The sequence below is a fragment of the Plectropomus leopardus genome, chromosome 20 (assembly GCF_026936395.1).
Source record: "Plectropomus leopardus strain MGB_pleo_1.0 chromosome 20, ASM2693639v1, whole genome shotgun sequence".
Lineage (NCBI taxonomy): Eukaryota > Metazoa > Chordata > Actinopteri > Perciformes > Serranidae > Plectropomus > Plectropomus leopardus.
The window spans coordinates 5,760,283-5,779,374 of record NC_142195.1 but is presented as its reverse complement, the minus strand read 5'-3'; the positions used below and the strand labels follow the sequence as shown (position 1 = coordinate 5,779,374).

Below are 19,092 nucleotides of genomic sequence, written 5' to 3'. Positions count from 1 at the left end.
CACTGCTGAGCTGAAACAATTGCAGCAATAACAGAGGACTTTTTCTAGTTTGGGCTGTTGTTCAAACACATCTGGTTTGTGTAAATCAATTCGGTTTTCCCCAACATAAGCTGGAAAACAGCACACAAAGTCAGAACTCACACCCCAGGGAATTAAAGATACACAAGAAAACAGGATAGAGATAAAAGATACCGTTGCATGTTCTTCTAATGAGATCAAATTTCCAATGAAGAGCGTTACCCTTACATATAAAGTGGAGACTTGTGTGGCTGGAATTCCGTGGAATCAGCGAGAAATCATGATGCACATGAGTTGAACAGGCAGCTCACAGCAGAGCTTTCATGCCATGCAGCCAAGTCAGTCTTTCAGCAGCTGGCCAAGGCTATTTGTCATACTTAACTTTAGCAGAGTGTACTTCTTACTCTTTTAGCCTGACACGTTGTAATGCCAAAATGAAATACTTCTAGCAAGCAGTTTAAAGATAAGTGTATTAAACATGTCAAACTTTTCATATTAAAATCTCTGAAAACATGGTTTCAAATCATTCAAAGCATTTCTTTATAACAAATTAAAGCATCTAAGTTAAAGTTGGGGGGATCACAAACATTTGATTTTTTCCAAACGAGCACCACCCAATCACACCAGTGAGAAGAGCACTTACAAAAACAGAAACACATCTGTGATGTCAAATAATCAAAACTGTTCCTGCATCGGCAGAAAAAAGTGTTTTCTTGTAGGACATTATTGCTCATCGTGAGATCCTGCATGAAAAATGTTCAGGGCGTTTAAGTGACTCTGGCAATGCATCTTGTAGTGGCCACTTGTGCAGTTGAGCAAGTTCACTCTGAAGCCAAAACTCACATTAATAACCCTCTCTCATATTCTGTCTTTTCAGAATGCTGAAACATAATTTACCAGTTGATAACACTTTGAACAAAGATAAAGCAACCCATTCATCAACATGATTTCATCAACAGAGATGAATTATGTAATGAACAATTAAAAAGTCCTGCTGAGATCACATTTAGTTATCCCTTTTTGCAAAAAAAATGATGTTATTATCTTTTTTCAAAGTGTTATTATCATTACAAGGAAGAAAAGAAAGATTTGGGGAAATATCTGAATTGTCATTGGCAGTTTATTGTTTTTTTTCCCTCAACACACAACATATGATATACAGATATGTATGCTGGTGCAGCCAAAAGGACACAATTTCACACAAGGTGGACTATAATACACAGTAAGCTATAATGAGATATGATAGGAGAATGCATTGTGTTTTGTATTTACATCTTAAAGGAATACCTCACCCCCCAAATGATCACTTGTATATCAGAAAATTAACCCTGTGTTACGCTGAATTTTGGGGGTAAATAATAGGACTCCAGAGTGAACAAAGAATCCAAAAATACAAAATTGAATTGAAGTATATGGGGTCCACAGTAAAAACAGTAAAACTGGATAAAAATCTGTTGACAAACTCTCACACAACTCATGCAGTATAAGCCAAGTTTCATTTATCCATTTATATGCTCAGTTCTTCCCAAACACATGCATTGTTATTCAAATCAATATTTAAAACAGTTTTGCAGAAACAGTCTCATGCACAAATGAGAATTGTAACTGTGCTGTCTATGCAGAGGAGTTTTAAAAAGTGAGGTTTTAGCAAAAATGCATGTTTGTGAAGTATTGAGCATACAGGAGAGTTTGTAAATGGATGTGTTGAGTCAGTTTTTCTGTTGTTAAACAATTACCCCAATGATTTTAATTCAGTGACGACATTTTTGAATTCTTTGTTCACTGCGAAGACGTGAACAAATCAGTCGCAATTACTCACCCTGCAACACGGGGTGAGTAATTGATACGCAGGATAATTACGTTTCCCTTTTTGTTCTCCTCATGCTTATTGTCTTGTACTTCCTGTTTTATTTTGTCACTCACTTTTTGTCTTGTTTCACTTCCTGCTCCTGTGTGTTTCCGACCTGTGTGATTACCTGCTCCGCCCTAATGTGTTGCTTCTGTGTCTCGTTGTCTCCCCTCCCTTAGAGTATTTAGCTGCTTTGTTATCTTCCCTCTGTGCTGGTTTGTTAGACTGTGACAGCGTCCTAGTGTTCCTCTCTGTAAGTTATTCTGTAAGCCTTAATGTTTTTGACAAGTTTTTGCTCTTTTGACCCTGCTTTTGTTGGCTAATTTTTGTACCTCTGCTTCGCTGATAGATCTCCCAAAAGCAGACTACCGGAGATAGTCTGCTTTTGGGTCCAAGTTTTTGGTTCAGTGTTACAAAATGATAATTTTTAGTGAAATAGTCCCTTAACCCTTTGAAACCTGAGGAAACTGGTTGGTTACTTTCTTCTTTAAAAACATGGGAGAAGGGTGGTTCAAAAAGAGATCACGCAAAAATTGACAAGAAATTGATAAAAAGTTAGAAAAAATTGCAATAAGCCAATAAATAAATAAATAACAGGAAAGGTTTTTAATAAAAAGGGGGAAAAAAATACCTAAATTGCTTAAACAAATCATTTTTTCATTTCTCTGTTAGGTACATATACACATATATAATTAAGAGAATTACTGATGTAGTTTTGTCGACATTTTGGCCTTTTTTTTCATTATATTTAATAATTTTGCCCCAGATGATTTTCAGATCATTTCCTTAGCACCTATTACTTTTTTTTTTCCCAATTTGCCAAGTATTTCTTGCCAAGTTGCTTATGTTTTTTATTCCCGTGCTTTTGAAAGAAATCAAACCAATTTTCTTATGTTGCAGATGTTTAAATGCTTGTGGAAGACATCTGAATGTAGCACAAGAAAGCTGATGTCCATCCAGCTGTTAGAGGGTTAAAAAAAGCTCATGTTGTGGAACAGAGAAATTAGTCGCTATGTAACTGCAGGAACCTCAACACATACACACAGACAGTGCACACTACTTGCTGGCTTGAAAAAAATAAATGATTAGCCAGGAAATTAATGATTAGCCAGCAGATGTCAACATCATGCAACACACTGCACTGTAAACAGGAACATTGTGCACACTGAAACAACAATATTTGCAGATGGTATTTTTTTGGCTCAGTGTACACAGGGATTACCCTTGCATGCAAGTTTCACATGACAGTTGCAATTGTTTTGCAATTATTATTATTATTATTATTTGCTTTTGAAGATAACTTGTATGAAAATCTATTGTAATAAGTCGGAGTGAAGTTTCGACTCAAAGGGTATGCTAATGTGAAGAGACTGGATTAGAGGAAATAGAGATATCATTTCAGTGTTATGTTCCCAAGAAGCACTTGCTCAAAACTGCTGCTCGTTACCATGGCAACAGCAAATTTTGATGGTGGACCTTGTATATCATTGTATTTTATTGCTGTTGCTGGGAAATGACTCAGAGTGCACTCAGTCGCACATGCTCTCAGTAATGGGACACAGTAACACGCTGGGGGTGGTGGTGGTGGGGATATCATGAGGAATGACAACATAATTTATGTCTACTCCATCTTTTCATGGAAGCTTTCTACCTTCTCATCACTTTCCAAACCTTTGCAAATTGGCAAAATGCAAATCACGCAGAAAACAAAAGCAAAAGGATAGACGCACAGCCCACTATGTTTCTGCATCTTTTTCTTGTTGCAAATGCTTTGGAATAATTAGAGGACATCCACACTTGAAAAATTGGTCCATGTCTTATTTAATGATTTCTTATAATTTATACCTTATAACATATTCATTCACCCTCAGTGTTCTTATGTAAAATTAAACATAGTGATAATCTCCATTGCAGGGCCAATGCAGAATGAATTATTGTTCCACATTTATTTTCAGCATCACCTAACAAACTCTATTCTCTTGCTAACTCCTATGGAATATTCATGAAGACAGCCTGAACTGTAGCAGGGCATAGGTTATTCTGCATGTTTGATCAATTCTTTATGGCGTATTCAAAGCTGGGATTCAGTTTTAATTTGCAGTGGTGAGAACATGGATGGAGCCGTGCATACTTTGATCAGGCTTTGATTTCATGTCACCAAGCCAACTAACAATGAGGGAGTCTTTATATCTGTCTTCTGCAACTGTATTTAAAATTTTAAGCATGCTTACGTCCCTACCCTTATGAAAAAGTCAATATGCTCAAATAATAATGGACAAACAGGTGGGAACAGGATGGACACAGAGGACAATTGCATAACAACACAAAAAGAAAATCCAAAAGGATGATAAACTAATACCAAGTTAAGTGAAAGAATATGAGCAGTGAAAGAGGTGAGTGATTTTCTGTCTTAGCGGGGGAGCAGAGAGCTGGGTGTCAAGGAATGATTCAAACTGGTGTCTGTCAGGCTAAAAAAAGGGGAAAGTTTTAACAGGATTTTTTTTCCCAACTGGTTTAGTCACTTAGTAAGAGTAATGTGAGAAAACACTCATCCAATAAATCTGCTGAAATTGAAACCTGTTGAATATAGAAAGAAAGAGAACGTGCTCCATGAAAAGCTTTTTTACACACAGATCTGAGTCTCTGTGTGCCTTTTTTGGAGCTGTATTTGCTTCACTTGATCAGCAGCCAACAGTAGAAATGGACTGAAATAAACTGGAGAAAACAATTTCAAGGTAACCTTATCCGGTGAAGCACAATGTGAGAGCTTGTTTAATACACTTCCCTTTGTGAAATGGCAAAATAGATGTGTGACTCATAAAAACATGCTATAAATAACAAAATAACCACTATACTTGTGGGATATTAAGTTTACAGACAACCTAAGATGGTTTTAAATTCAACAGGAGAGAGAGAACTGCAGTCGATGACAAGAACTTTATTCACAAAAGAGAAAACATTCGGCTGTCCAGCCTTCATCAGGGTCAGAACTCTATTACAGTGTAGGCATCACTTAAAGGAGTAGATTGACAATTTGGGAACTACGTTTCTCTGTTTATTTGCTTAGAGTTTGATGAGAAAATGAGATTGAGACCAGCAGCCAGTAAGCTTAGCTTAACATAAAGACTGGAAACAGGTGAAAAAGTGAGCCTGACTCTGTTTAACAGATCTATATAAGTATGTCAATATTTTTGTCAAAGCAAGAAAATCAAGATATGATTTTTGCAAAATGTTTCTTTACAGAACAAGTCATCCAAAGCACCGCTTTCCATTAATGGCCGTGTTTATACCTGGTATTAACAGGCATTTTAGGTGATCAGATCACAAGTGGACAGCTCCAAGTATAATGTACCCAATGTGCCTTCAATGCATCTTCACTTCAAATCACTTACACCATATTTTCAGGTGGTCTTGACTGGATATGGTCATTATTTAAGCAGTGTGTGTGGTAATGTGTCCTTAACCACACTGTCCTCCACAGCTGATGCACTTACTTATCTGACTCTCTGCCAAATGAGAAAACTGTCTTTTGCTGTCCTGCGTGGCTGTCAGGCTAGGTGGGCTGGGCTTACCTAAAGGTAGAGCCTGTGTGAGTCTGAAAGGGGGCGGTCAGAACTAATTAGGAGATAATTCAGGTCAGGTGTGAGGCCCCAGTGGAGAAGAGGTGTTTTCTGAGAGCTTACATCAGACACTGGAGATATCTATTTTTTTCTGTTATTTTCTACATGTTTAAATGTCTACAAATGACCTGTCAACAGAGTGCTGAGGAGAAGAACTGCTGGATCACGGAGAGTAAGCTGACCAAGTGATGGCTGAGACAGCAAGGCAACAGGCCCACATCCTTTACCTTTAGCCTAGCCTAGAGGCTACAGCTCACTGCTGTAATTTATGTTCAGCCGTGAAAGTCCTAGACAAGTGTTTATAGAGTAATAGTAGCAAGTGACTGGGGTTGTGTTTTCAATGACAGTATCAGCTGTAAATGGGGACTTAAAAACAGAAGCAGTTGCGTACACTTGCTGTTTGGTGTTCGGTAAAATGACAAACTGAAACATGTTCAAAATATATATAATGCGTCATTGTTATTCTAGTAAAGCCTCACAGATACAGTCAAAGTATCTACTTAAAAATACATAATCTTTTTTTACATCACAAAAAATATGTGTACAAGTTAAGTAAGTTTAAAGTTCGTATGCTTTATTCTTCAGAATAATTGGGAAAACAAGTCTATTTGCAACTATTTATTATCTAATTTTTAAATTAATTTACATATTTACTCATACATCTTTATAAATTAGATGCTACTATATACTATACTGTCTTATGTGTACAAAGTTAAGTAAGTTTAAAGTTTGTATGCTTTATTCTTCAGAATAATTGGGAAAAACAAATCTATTTGCAGCTATTTATTATCTAATTTTTAAATTAATTTACATATTTACTCATACATCTTTACGGGTTAGATGCTACTGTATACTATACTGTCTTATCTTTTTTTAAAGTTATAAATATTTACAAAAAACATGGTGATGGTATATTATAGACGTTGGGTGTATATTGTATATGTTAATAACAATTAACTCTTATGAACATAAAATAGAAATGTACTTTACCATGCATATGTCACCTGCTGAGTTACAATATACAGTAATACTCACTATGCAATGTTGTGCTGTGCAAATACTACACTGTAATACAGATCAGTGGTGAGTAACAAGCATTATGTGAAATGGAGAAGAATCAGTTTGACTAACTTGGTATCAAACTTTAAGTTTAAAACTCACTCTATTGAAATTATCTCTTTCGTTATTGAATCAGTCAATCAATACTGAATCATCTCATAATTAAGATTCAAGAAGCGACTTTTCAAGCTTTGGGGCATCACCTCATTCAAGGATATTTCTGCCACCAGGAGAAGATAGAGACTTGCCGCTGTGACGAGCAGCTGCCTGTTAAGACACAGAAACACAATGAAAAGTTTTTTTGAAAACCACACTCATGTATACTTACTTGAAGTGTTAGTGTGAACATGTTGCTCCACATACTCCTGTCTGTCCTTTGGAGAAGGTGGCATGTGCATAAAGGAGCACTGCAATGTCATTGTGTCCTGCCTCCAGTGCAATGGACAGGGCTGTGCTTTCATCCTGTAATCACACAAATATGAGAGGTCTTGCTGTTTATTGTTCATTTACAGATTGAAAAATTATACTGCAAATATTTGAGACTGTCCTCCATATTATGGGAGCAAAGGAAGAAGTCAGGTGACATAGATGGGTGAGATGAAGCGGAGGTAGATGGGTCAAACATGCACAGGACTTTCACCCAGGAGACTGATATTAGCAGCTCAACCTGGCATGTTGTGATATATCACGTGAGCAATGTTACATCACCTTACAAACATAGGTATAAATTTCACAGGTGGGGGGACAGCAGGGGACATGTCCACCTCATTAGTAAGTCATGAGAGTTACAGACAGCTTTTATTTTGATAAAACTTGGCATCTACTTCATATATTAATGCAGGAAAAGCACAAATTGGCATGCAAAAAACACCAGGACTACTTAATTTAACCCAAAACATGATCTTCTTGCTGTCAGGCTAGGTGGGCTGGGCTTACCTAAAGGTAGAGCCTGTGTGAAAGGGGGCAGGCGTAAGTAATAAAATGAGACAATTCAGACCAGGCCCCAGTGGAAAGGAGATGTTTTCTCAGTGCCACGAGGAAAACAGACAGTGAAGTTTCCTCTTTTCCCCATAAAGATTTGTTTTCCGTTATTGTCTGTGTGTTTTAATGTCTACAAATGAACTGTCAACAGAGTCTGCTCAAGTGTTGCTCTGATGTTGGATCACAGAGATCGAGCTGGCTGAGTGATGGCTGATGGCTGCGGACAGGGACAGCGAGGCAACAGGTAGGCCCACATCCCTCACCTTTAGCCCAGCGCCCAAATGTTCACTCTCCAGTAATATATGTTCAGGAAGCCAAGCCATGGAAGTCCTAGATGAGTGTTTATAGAGAGTAATAGTATCAAGTTACCCCGGTTTGACCTTACACTAGCCGAGGAGTTTTGTTGCCTAAAACTAACCACATATTCACATAACCATGTGTTTAAAACTGCAACTAGTCATACTTGAGTTGTTCTGTCTTCCACAAATAGGAGCGTTAATTTGGGAAACACTCTTGCGGGTCACACTAGAGGGTGGTATACTATGACCAACATAGTTTGGAGGGTAGGAGGACTTTTTGATTTAATTCTATACATCTTCTATGCCTTTGTTTCTATGACATATTAAATGGAAAGTGTTCACTCTTCGCTTTCATAATCATGCAAGGCAAAGTTTGAAGGCCTCAGCTTCACAGCTTGAAGCTGCCACATTTACAGAAGCTGCACAGAGGGGCGGCGATGACTCACGTACACTATCAGTCAGGGTGGCATCACAGTCTGGCTGTGCCAGCAGTAGTCTCACAATGTCGGCATGGCCGTGCTCGCTCGCACACATCAGCGCTGTGGAGCCCTCATCGTCCTGGAGATTGACCTCGGCCCCCTGTGCCAGGAGTGCCTGCACCATGTCCATCCTGCCGTGGCTAACAGCCAACATCAGAGCCGTCTGACCCGCCTGGGTGGTGGAGGATAGGGGGCAAACAATAGGGCATTGGGTTAATGATGCTGAATAACATTTCATATATAGAATCATAACTTGTTTGTAGAATCAGATGGATCACACTTTCTCCACTCTCTGCTCACTGAAGATATGGGCACACCGAAAAAATGAAAATGTTTTAATTTATACTCCTGCAATATCCAAATGGAATCTGGAACTAATTCTAGGTACATTTTATTTTTATCTACGTAGGCAATTTTAGTTAATAGCTCATAGCCCGTTATCTACATTTTCAGATTTTAGATATTAACAAATATAAAAACCGAACAGAAAACAACCCACAATCACTTAACCAATCAGCAACAGACATTTTTTTTGTAATATCAGGACATCCCAGCCACTACCATAACCTGACAACACACTGACCTGGCTGGCCTTGGCATTGACATCTCCTTTTGTAAAGAGCTGCTCCACGACCCTCATGTCCTCTGGACTCTCCACAGCGGCGAGTGCAGCCAGCATGATGGGTGTATAACCTGCTTTGTTCTGTTGATTGACGTTGCACACCTCTGTAGTGATGGTGGTCAATTGGAACGATTTAATAAAATCAGAAGAGTGGACAGCAGAAAGGTGAAAGGAACAAAAAGATATTTGTTACTTGTAAACTCTTTCCACCTAAACTGTGCATACCAAGTTTTACATTGAAATACCTTTCACAAAATAGGCCTTTTCTGTGTAAAAATGGTCCTCCCTCAGAGATTATTTATTGTGTAGACTCATGGACATTGAGAAATGTTACGTTCTCAAAAGCAGAGCTTTAATTGCACAGCAACAATGATACAAATAGATTTTAGCCTTGCTTGAAGCGTCCTCAAATAACTGTGGCGTCATTGCTACTGTGCAATTAAAAGTTCCCAAAGGCATGTATTTATGAGTGCTAAATTCTCACATAGTTTATATTCTACCTTGACTTTGCAAATGTCTGCAGCTTAAACTCTCAGTGCATCCTCTGAATTCTTTTAATGCATTAACTTACTCTTTGAAATGGGGTTCAATTATTACTGTTTTTTAGTTCTCAGATATAGAAGAAACAGATGTTTTGGATGTAGGAAAACTTGCCTTTTAGAAGCAGGTGATATTAGACTAAATACTTTATTTTGAGCAACATATTAAAAAGCTTTAGTCATGCTTTTTACATCATTAACATTGGAAACAAACATTCATAAATCGGTGACACAGTGGAAAATAGTTTTGTTGATTATATGCCTCTATTCCTCCTTGCCTTAGACCACACTGTCATCTCCTCTGAAAGCGGTACAAAAGCTTTTAGATGACAATACGAAAGTACACTGTATCTCCTCCATTAGAACACTTATTCAGTGTCTGCCTGTTCTATTTATATTGATTAAAGGCTTTGAATAGCCTGGCCCAAAATGACATTGCTGAACTTTTGATCTCTATTAGAGCTGTGGACAGCAGAGGAAAAGGTTGAAACACTCCAGTATGATTTTATGATTTTTGGAAAGTACATCTCTATTTCTAATTTCAAGAAAGATCATATCTGTAAAAATCACACCTGCACCACAGGTTAGTGAAGATACGAGCACTACAGTAGGACTACAGAACTTCTGAGGATCAATAATGCAATTTAATAACTACTTTATGAGCTAGATGAAGTGCATGCACTTTTAAGTGTGGTGTATTTATTGTTTTATCAATAAAACATCTGTTTTGGCTTGTTATGCAGCAGTCAACAAAATCTAATGTATTCCTTTTGTTGTAAAGGTATTATCTTTATTACCCTATGGAGTTAAAAATGTACGCTCTTGGGTTAGGCCGCAGCATTAACAGGGACCTATATCTATATATCTATCTATCTATCTATCTATCTATCTATCTATCTATCTATCTATCTATATATATATATATATATATATATATATATATATATATATATATATATATCTATATATATATATATATATACATATACCAGAGCACCAGGCCAGACTGTTGTAATACTTCAAAATGACCCCTAGCTTCCCTGTGAGGATTACTGTACCTGCATCAAGCAATTTCTTGACAATGCCAAAGTTAGAGTGGGACACGCTGTAGTGCAGAGCTGTGTTTCCATTGCCGTCAGCCATATTCACTACATGCTGCAATACCAACGGTGAAATGACCCTAACTGTAGACAAGTAGTCCCTCATAGTGTCTGCAGTGGCTGACTTATGGCTGGACACAGAAAACCACTCTTGCTGGAGTGTTTGTAGACAGTCATGCTGCAGGGGACAAAAAAAATGTAAAGAAAAGAAAAATTCCATAAACGCCTTTCAAATTGCCTTAATTCACAGTTTGCAGAGCAATTTTGACTTTGAATGGAAAGGATGTGACTGAAAGAACGCAGACAAAGAGCATAACAAAGCAGCTACTCACTATTGAAATGTTCAACACAGTATCATAAAAGAAGCGGCCTAGGAATTTGTCTTTATCATCCATAAAAAGTTTATGGCATGTTTAGAGCTTTGTTTGTGTTTGTGTGTCTCATTGTGAAATCTGTCTTGATTTTCCTTTTCACTTAGTTCCTTTGAACTCCCCTTCTCTTTATTTGTTTACCAAATGACTGTGGCAGTGAGGAGCCTGTCGCTTACAAATGTTTTCAAGTTAAAGAAAAATGCAGCGACAGAAAATTACAGATCCGACACATTCCTGAGCTTTTTCCAATCAATTCCAAAGCTATTTCTTTTAAAAGTCATACTTGAACACACCCTGCCCCTGCATATCTCCATATCCATCCAGTAACTCACCATAATACATGCACACACACACATGCACACGCAGTGACCTTCAAGGGCTTTCTGAATACAGTGAACAAAACATACCAATTCCCTGCTGGATAAAGCTGTGTCATCACTCAGGTGCATCTTTAAGGCTTGACAAGCAGAAAACATCTTTTCACTTAACTTATACCTGAAAGGAATAAAATGCTACAGGTTACAAAGTGCGAGTTCAGGCCTGAGTGTACCCATCAAATGATAGGCTGACACTGTAAAATGCCAAGACGGAGGGGTTGTAATCTTACTTGGCTGAGACATCAGAATCAGAATCAGAAATACTTTATTGATCCAGAGGGGAAATTGCCTATACATTTGGCTATAAAAAATTCGGAACTACATTACCTCTGTGTATGTGGTTTTGCAGCTCCTTTTGATCCCTTGTTGGAACAACCTTTGCCCTTTCTTCCTTGCAATCCATCTTGAGAGGCATCCCTTGATTTTTTGTTACCTCTCTTTTCCACTTCCTCAGAATTGGCCTTCTCATTGGCAGAGAGCTCGTAAGATGACATGGGGTCTAATCTAAGGACATAACACAGGAGGTGAAGGGTAATTCCTGTATTGTTCAACCTGGACCCCAATTTTCCATGTTTTTGTGTGTCAGTGACAAATGGGAAAAATAATTTTTGGAATTGGTCCAGTATTAAGCGAGACCACCATAGATGGCAGTGGTGAAACAGGCTGCAATGTAACTATTCAGAGCATCAGTGCACCATCAATTTGCATCCATTAAAAATGTTTCTTTTTGACACTGACAGGCTCATATTATTATTTTAAGTGTTTGACAACATTATGGAAAGTATCCCTATAGTGATAGACCTTTTTGTTATAGATTAAGATCCTTTGTAATGTAATTTTATCATCATAAAACACTTAATTCAAAGTTGAAAGCCACAAAATAAAATCTCAAAAAAACAGTCTTTGTTTGTCTTTCCGCTGTTCCAACGATCACAAACTCTGGTTTGGTTGAAGCCAGAATGCGTAACAGCTTCTTCCCACAGTCCATATGTCTGCTCTCTCTTTGTGACGTGCACAAACATAAAATATGTCACCCTTTTTAGTAGTTTTTATTGAGCATTTTACCTTTTTAAAACAGATGCTTGATTGCACTTTAAAAGTTTTTGTCTATTTTACTGGTCTCTTTTTCACTGTTGGTCAGGATCTTTTAAATATCTGTTTTTATTTATTTTAGTTTGCACACTGGTCTAGACGTACGTTACTTCCCTCCACTGTATGCGTTCTCAAAGATATGGATAGAATGACAATTAAAGAATTTGAAACTTCAAAACCTTAATTCACCCTGTTAGATGTGAAAATGTTTACACGCTAAAATTTTATTTAAATGTTTATGTAAATGAGAGTCTGGTGGAATTGGCCATGGTTATTTCAGGGCTGTTTCCTGTAATAAAAATTTAAAAAAGGTTCTTTCTCTGTAACAAAACACTATATCTATGTTGTGATGCTTTTCATAAACTGCCAGACATTTAAAATAATAATGTGAGTCTGTCAGTGGCAAAAAAAGCGCTTTTCATTGATGTACACTCATGATGCATACATGCCCCAGTGCTTACATTGCAGCCTGTTTCTCTGCTGCCTGCTGCAGCCCTGTCGCTCAAGACTGGGCAATTTTCAAAAATTGTTGTTTCTCTGAATAATCACTTGGTAAGGTCAGTATGATCAGTAAGATCACAACATTTAAATCCATCTAACAGGAACTACTTGGTGTGCGTATCTCTTTGTTTAGGCACAAAAACTTGGGAGAGCATGGTCCAGGTTAAAAAAAACTTATCTTACCCTTTAATATACTGAAAGTCTTAAGATACTGAGTCCTAAAGTCTTGTTGCTAAATTTTAAGTTAGATATTAGATGATTACCCCGTGGTCACCCTCATAAACTTCATGCTCTTCCTGTTGCTGCTACAACCTTGGTCACCATTTTGTTTCTTCATTACAGACCGAAGCACGCCGGCTTTAGTTGACCTGTCTGGAAACAACAATGCAGCACATGCCTCTGAGTCTTAACTTATTACATATCTTACTAAATGCAACACATGTACAGAAAAACATAGAAACACACCCAGTCAATATGGGCACACTTAGTGAGGATACATTCCTGATGCTTAAAATATTTTTACAAATCCGAAGGCCTCGTTTTAAAAAGGAAAAGCTTTCTCTGACACCAGCTCCTCCTACGAAGCCATTCACTTTTAGACCCTCAGCCACAAACTGGTATGTGGTGCAATATGCCCTCCAAAACCAAATATCATTCCAAACATTACAAGTGTTTCCCTCAGAATGTCAACTTGCCAAGCCACTTCCTCTGAGCCTAACACATGTAAACAGACCCTTGGGAGTGGTCTGAAAGAAAAGTATTTTAAAACTAGACTACTTCCTCACAGACAGTATTCTTACTCAATGTATTTCTCATGAAGTAGAACTTTATAGCACACACACAGAAGTTTACCTTGTAGAGCTGAGGATGCCTGTTGCTCCAACATCTGTATCATTCTTTTCACCTCTGAATCATGGCCGCCCTGGTGGCAGATTTCTGGGATTGATTTGTCACACTCAGAAGAGTCGACTAATGGTTGAGATGGGGACTGAAATTCTCTGCTTACTGCAACAAAAAAAGGAGATATAAGTTAGGTTTTCAAATAGTTCCAGCATGACATCATACATACTGCATACAATTTATTACATAATTATAATAATAATAATAATAATTAAAAGTTAAAGGTACCTAGTGGAGTTGTTCACAACTACAGGCACTATGGAGCAATGTTTTGATCAGTAAGTCCCTATTTTGTTTGAAAGGACATGGATCATTTGATATACATTATTATTATCATTCCAGACACAGACACACATGTAAGCTCAAAGTTCACGAGTTGGCGTGTTTACTGACTATTTTTTATTGTCATAGAACAAAACATGAAAGTCTCTGAAGCTTGAGTTAATAACATATGTCATTTCAGCCACCTAACCAAAAACCCATTCAAAAAGTCTATTGACTCCCAGGGAACCGGGAGTGCTGAAAGGCTAATTCATTTCTGGGTTGTAGGACTAAAGCCTGGGGCGTTCCAAAATGCAAAGGTCGAGCAAGCTATATGGTGTATATTATTCTACTGATGTGTTGAAGGTCAAGATGGCAATTCATAAGGAAAGATGCCATTCTTTTGGTGAGATACACTATAAGTAAATGTAATATTAAAAAAAAAAAAAAAAACTCCACTGGGTACCTTTAACACTAACTAAATTTACAGTGCTACCTGGGGACTGAGAATCGAAAGGATGGACTTCTGTTCCTCCTTGTGCTGCAAATTTGTTATTGCAGGACAGCTTGGAGCTGGCACTTCCTTGGCTGTTGTGCTGGTGGACAAACCCTTCCTTCCCTTGAGTATTGTCCTCTGTGAGCAGGTCCCCATGCTCCCTGAGGAGCCAGTGCATCTTCTCTATGTAATGGTTCAGCCCGGGGTCCCACTGGGACTGCACAGATTGCTGGATCATCTGGCCAGGTTTACTGGATGAAACTGACAAATCCCGTATCCTCCCCTCCCCTACCCCGATGCTCCTCGTCTTGATGGGGTCAGGTAGATGGGAGGGTCCCGAGGCCATATTTCGGGTTTTTAGTCCAACCAGAAAATTCTCATTTATGTTTGTGAATCCAACACCAGCATCTCGTGTAACCTTAGGGACTGTCACTGGTGTTTGTTTTAAGGCACTTCCTGACAGATCTGCAGTTCCTACACCAATCGTGCAGGTCTCTGGGGTGCATTTGATGTCTTTGACCCTGTTGCCAACAGACACTGTCCTAGTAACAGTCTGAATTGTGTTTGTGTGCTTGTCTTGGGTACTTAAAATAGTGTTAGTGCTTGAGTCTGTGTTGAAGGCATGTCTGGTATTGGTAAAGCGAGATACTGAACTGTTTACAGTGTTGGTACGCTGAGAAGCTGTCTGCGGTGATGCCATGACTCCCAGATCCACTCCTCTGACTTGATCTGTGGCAATACCTTGTGAGACCACTTCCTTTGCTTCACAGATGATCACATCAACAGAACAGTCCCCACAACCCACTGATTTATACTTCATCTGTCCTTTCTTAGACTCCAGACTCTCCACCAGTACCTCTGTGTTGGTTTCTGCATCACATAACTTTATCTCCACCCCAACTCCTTGTGTGTTGGTAGAAACTTGGATCCCCACGCCCTTTTCCATGGTTTCCACTCGCTCCCTGACCTCCCAGTGACTCATGGGTACATCTGGTCCTGTGCAAACATTCTTCAGCTCAGGTCCACAACAAGATACTCCCACAGTCTTTACCTCTGTCACCTCCCCTGTGCTGGCATCTCGGAGCTCGGTGTGATTACCCACCCCCTGGCTTGTGGTGTGAGGCCTCACATCGATGCCTGTGCTCACAGTGGTAGGCCTCGCAAATGAGGCTTTATCAGCTCGGTTCCTTGCTCCTGCAGCCTGAAGCTCCAGTTTCAGACGACTCATCTCTGTCTGGAGAGCTGATTCTTTTAACTCTGTTTCTAAGTGACAAATTCTCTCCTTCAAGGCACCAATTATTAGTTGTTGGGCATCAAGCTCTGCTTCTCGTTCTGTGTAAATTCCAAGATTTACTTCAGACACCTCTGTTGCAATGGACCTTGTCTCTACTTGGTCAGTGTACACATATTTGTTTTCTTTTGTGGATTTAGACAAGGTAATATGTATATCTTTATCAGTTCCAACTGCAGCAGACTTAATAGCCTTATCATGCAGAGGACCTTTTCCATGCCATGCTTGCAATTGTCTGCCCTTGATGGTTCTTTCCAGTGCCTGCATCTCTTCAGTAAGTTGCCTGAACTCCCTGAGGCTTGTGCAGTCACTTTTCACTATGCCCTCAAGTTTTTCCTCCGTATTCACTTTGTTCTCCATGTCAGACTTTTCCATGCAATATGCTCTCTTCCAGATTTCATCATTTATGTCCTCATTGTCACCATGTTTCTTGAGCTGAGAGATCAGCTGCCTCTTTTCCTCCTGAAGGACTGAAATTTTCACCTGGAGGATAGGAATGATTGTCACCTGTTCCTCCAGTTCCTTTAGCCTCTGCAGAGCTACCACCATCTGGTCACGGACCTGCTGCAGGTGAGTGGGGCCGAGACCTGTAACTGGGGTGGTTCTACCAGAGCTCTGTGGGCTCAGCCTAAGGCATCCTGTGCTGCCTCTACTGCCCAGGGACGAGGTGAGATTGAGATGTATGTCACTCCCTGTGCCAGTAGGTCTGTTCCCATTGTTGTTCTGATTATATGCACCCAGGCCAGTGAAGGGGGAGAGTGACCCATGAGAGCTTACCCCTCCGAAGCTGGCCAGTCGACGACGAGGATGGGGTTGAGGTGGAGGCTGGCTCGTTACCTCCTGATCCAAGTGTTTAAGGGTCTCCATTATGGTCTTTTCCACCACGGGGCTTTGTCTTTGTAAAGATCTTGCAGCAGGTTGAGGCTTTGTCTCATTAAGTATCGGAGAGGTTGCTGGTCCTTCATTTCTGGTGTGTTTGTTATCCAATGAGGATCCATGTGGTGGAGGAAGAGGAGGGCGACCTCTAGTTGTAGAAGACATGCCCAGTAATCTTGTATCATCACTGCCAGGTGATGATAAGGATTCTGCAGAATGCCACTGGCTGGAGGAAATGCCACTCTGTGTTTTTTCCACATTGTTGACGGCCACTCTGGGCCTCTTCTTAAGGCTTAGCCGCTTAATGGTGCTACCTTTTCGGAAACTGTCCACACAATTGAGGTAGTCCAAGTTCGACTGATAGCTGTAGTCAATCCCCAGATAGTTAGGAACACACTCTTCTGTGCTTTGAGCTGTTGGACCAACAGTGGAATAACCATACTTTATAACTTTTGCATACTGACAAGTCGAAATGTCCCTAATTGCATGCGGTAAAAAAGTTAAAAAATGGTCCTGCATTGTGAATTTAAAACCAACTGTAAAACTAGACATTAGATTTACAACAGCAAACCACTGATATTTAAGACAGAAATTGTTTTTAACTTTTCATAACAAAAATATGACTGAAAAAAACCCAAAACAGATATGCAATGGAAAAATTCAATCTCTAAGGCTTCATTCAGCTTTGAACTATTAACTCTCTCCTTTAAGTTTCTCTTTTCTTTCCTTACCTTGGTATTACACGCTCATCAGTGACCTTTTCTATCCAAGTCTAGAGTCTTCCTTCTGTCACTTTGAAATGTTTTTGACTTTAAACCTTCTGAGTCTGTCCCACAAGAAGAGGAGGGACGGAGGAGGATTTACCAATTGTGTAGACACTCTGTTTTCAGTAGTCACTTCTCTCTAAATGGTATGTCTCTCTACATAGCCTGAACCCACTCTATAATTACTATGCAACTCTCCCTTAAAAATGCCTGGCCATACTTTTGGCAGGTTTTCTCAACCACAGAAATCTTCCAACTATTTCAGCCAGTGAACACACAAAAAAGTAACAGAAATCTTTTTCACTTATCCAATAGTTGACACAATAAAAATATAGAGGAATGTGTGTTTAAGTTGGAGATATTCCATTTTTAAATTCTATTATAAACCTTATAAACAATAGGCTGGACATATTTTGTGCATTAGACATAACACTCAAGTTATAAAAATCCACATCAGCCAAAAACTACCATTTAAGCTATTTGAAAAGAAATAGTAATACTTACCTGATACATTTCTCAAGATGTAACTTCCTTGAGCCATGAATATGAGTCACCACCAAGTATCAGTAGTGGAGCAATCCTTTCATATCCAGTGAGAACTTGGAACAAGTCTTTAAAAAAATATAGCAAGTTGACCTTACTTCATTTCTTCATAATTAGCTTTTACTGTACATGTATTGTTCCACTGCATCACTCATGCAATCACTCTCTCTCTCTCACACAGCCTAGGTTCAGCAGTCAATAACAGCTAACCTTACAATGCTTGCATAAAGGAAATGCAATACCAGGCCATGACATATTATAGTTCATTCGGCAAAAAGTACAGTGAGCAAAAGGCTAAGCCTCAGCACACAACAGTGACTCACCTCATTACGATGTTGTATCATTTTCTCGTCAGTAAGCACCTTCTGTCCTCAGCACATTGAGGTTTTAAGGAGAGCAAAAATGCATATAGTTTTCAGAGAAAAGAACATTTAATGTATGCACAAAAGGAGAATATAAGAAAACAATATGCAACATTTAGAATATGTATGTAAAGTATGTCTGTAACTGCTTATCCGATTCAGGGTCAGAGGGGGGCTGGTGGGCGGTGTACACCCTTGAGAGGTTGCCAGACTATCACAGGGAAGACATGGAAGACAACCATTCAAAATCAGGTTGTCTCCGCACTGACATTTTCATCTGAAGCCTGAGTGAACACATGACATCGAGCCTCAGGCAATAAATCCAATAAGTTTAGCAAGCCCTCTTTAGAGTCAGCCACAGCGACCGAAAAGTACTATTTCTGTGACTTGGGAAAACTCATTGTAGGGATTCAAGTTTGGAGTTAAAGAAACAGTAAAAAATGCTTTGGGGGGGGGAAATGAATCTGTAATGAACAGATAAGGTATAAATGGGTAAGACAGATCAGGAACAACACAAGGAAGTGCAATTTAAATATGAGTTTTTAAATATGTGCCTGTGTCATGCCTTTTTAATTCATCTGAATCTAAACATTGTACTTGCAGTACAGTTATTCAAATATATTTTTGATACAGTGCATCTTATGTATTCACATATCCTCATTCAGTCACTCATTCACTAACTTGCTCACAGA

General features: G+C 39.0%; 1 protein-coding gene across 4 annotated transcripts; it reads right to left on the bottom strand.

The window, feature by feature from the left end:
• Positions 1–4,785: 4,785 nt before the first annotated feature.
• On the bottom strand, positions 4,786–18,792 carry LOC121960066 (KN motif and ankyrin repeat domains 1-like). Of its 4 annotated transcripts, XM_088070718.1 has the most exons (12): positions 18,362–18,792; positions 18,000–18,106; positions 14,565–17,144; positions 13,760–13,912; positions 13,171–13,279; positions 11,642–11,818; positions 11,345–11,432; positions 10,525–10,744; positions 8,889–9,031; positions 8,277–8,477; positions 6,910–7,008; positions 4,786–6,813 (listed from the first exon to the last, which is right to left on the bottom strand). In XM_088070718.1, the coding sequence occupies exons 2-12, from the start codon at positions 18,034–18,036 to the stop codon at positions 6,751–6,753; spliced, it is 3,870 nt and encodes a 1,289-aa protein (XP_087926844.1). In that variant the 5' UTR covers positions 18,037–18,106; positions 18,362–18,792; the 3' UTR covers positions 4,786–6,750. The 4 variants fall into 4 exon arrangements, with proteins under 4 accessions (XP_087926844.1, XP_042365598.2, XP_087926845.1 ...); XM_042509664.2 differs by having other exon boundaries at positions 18,000–18,792; XM_088070719.1 differs by lacking the exons at positions 18,000–18,106; positions 18,362–18,792 and adding an exon at positions 17,463–17,992.
• Positions 18,793–19,092: the final 300 nt, after the last annotated feature.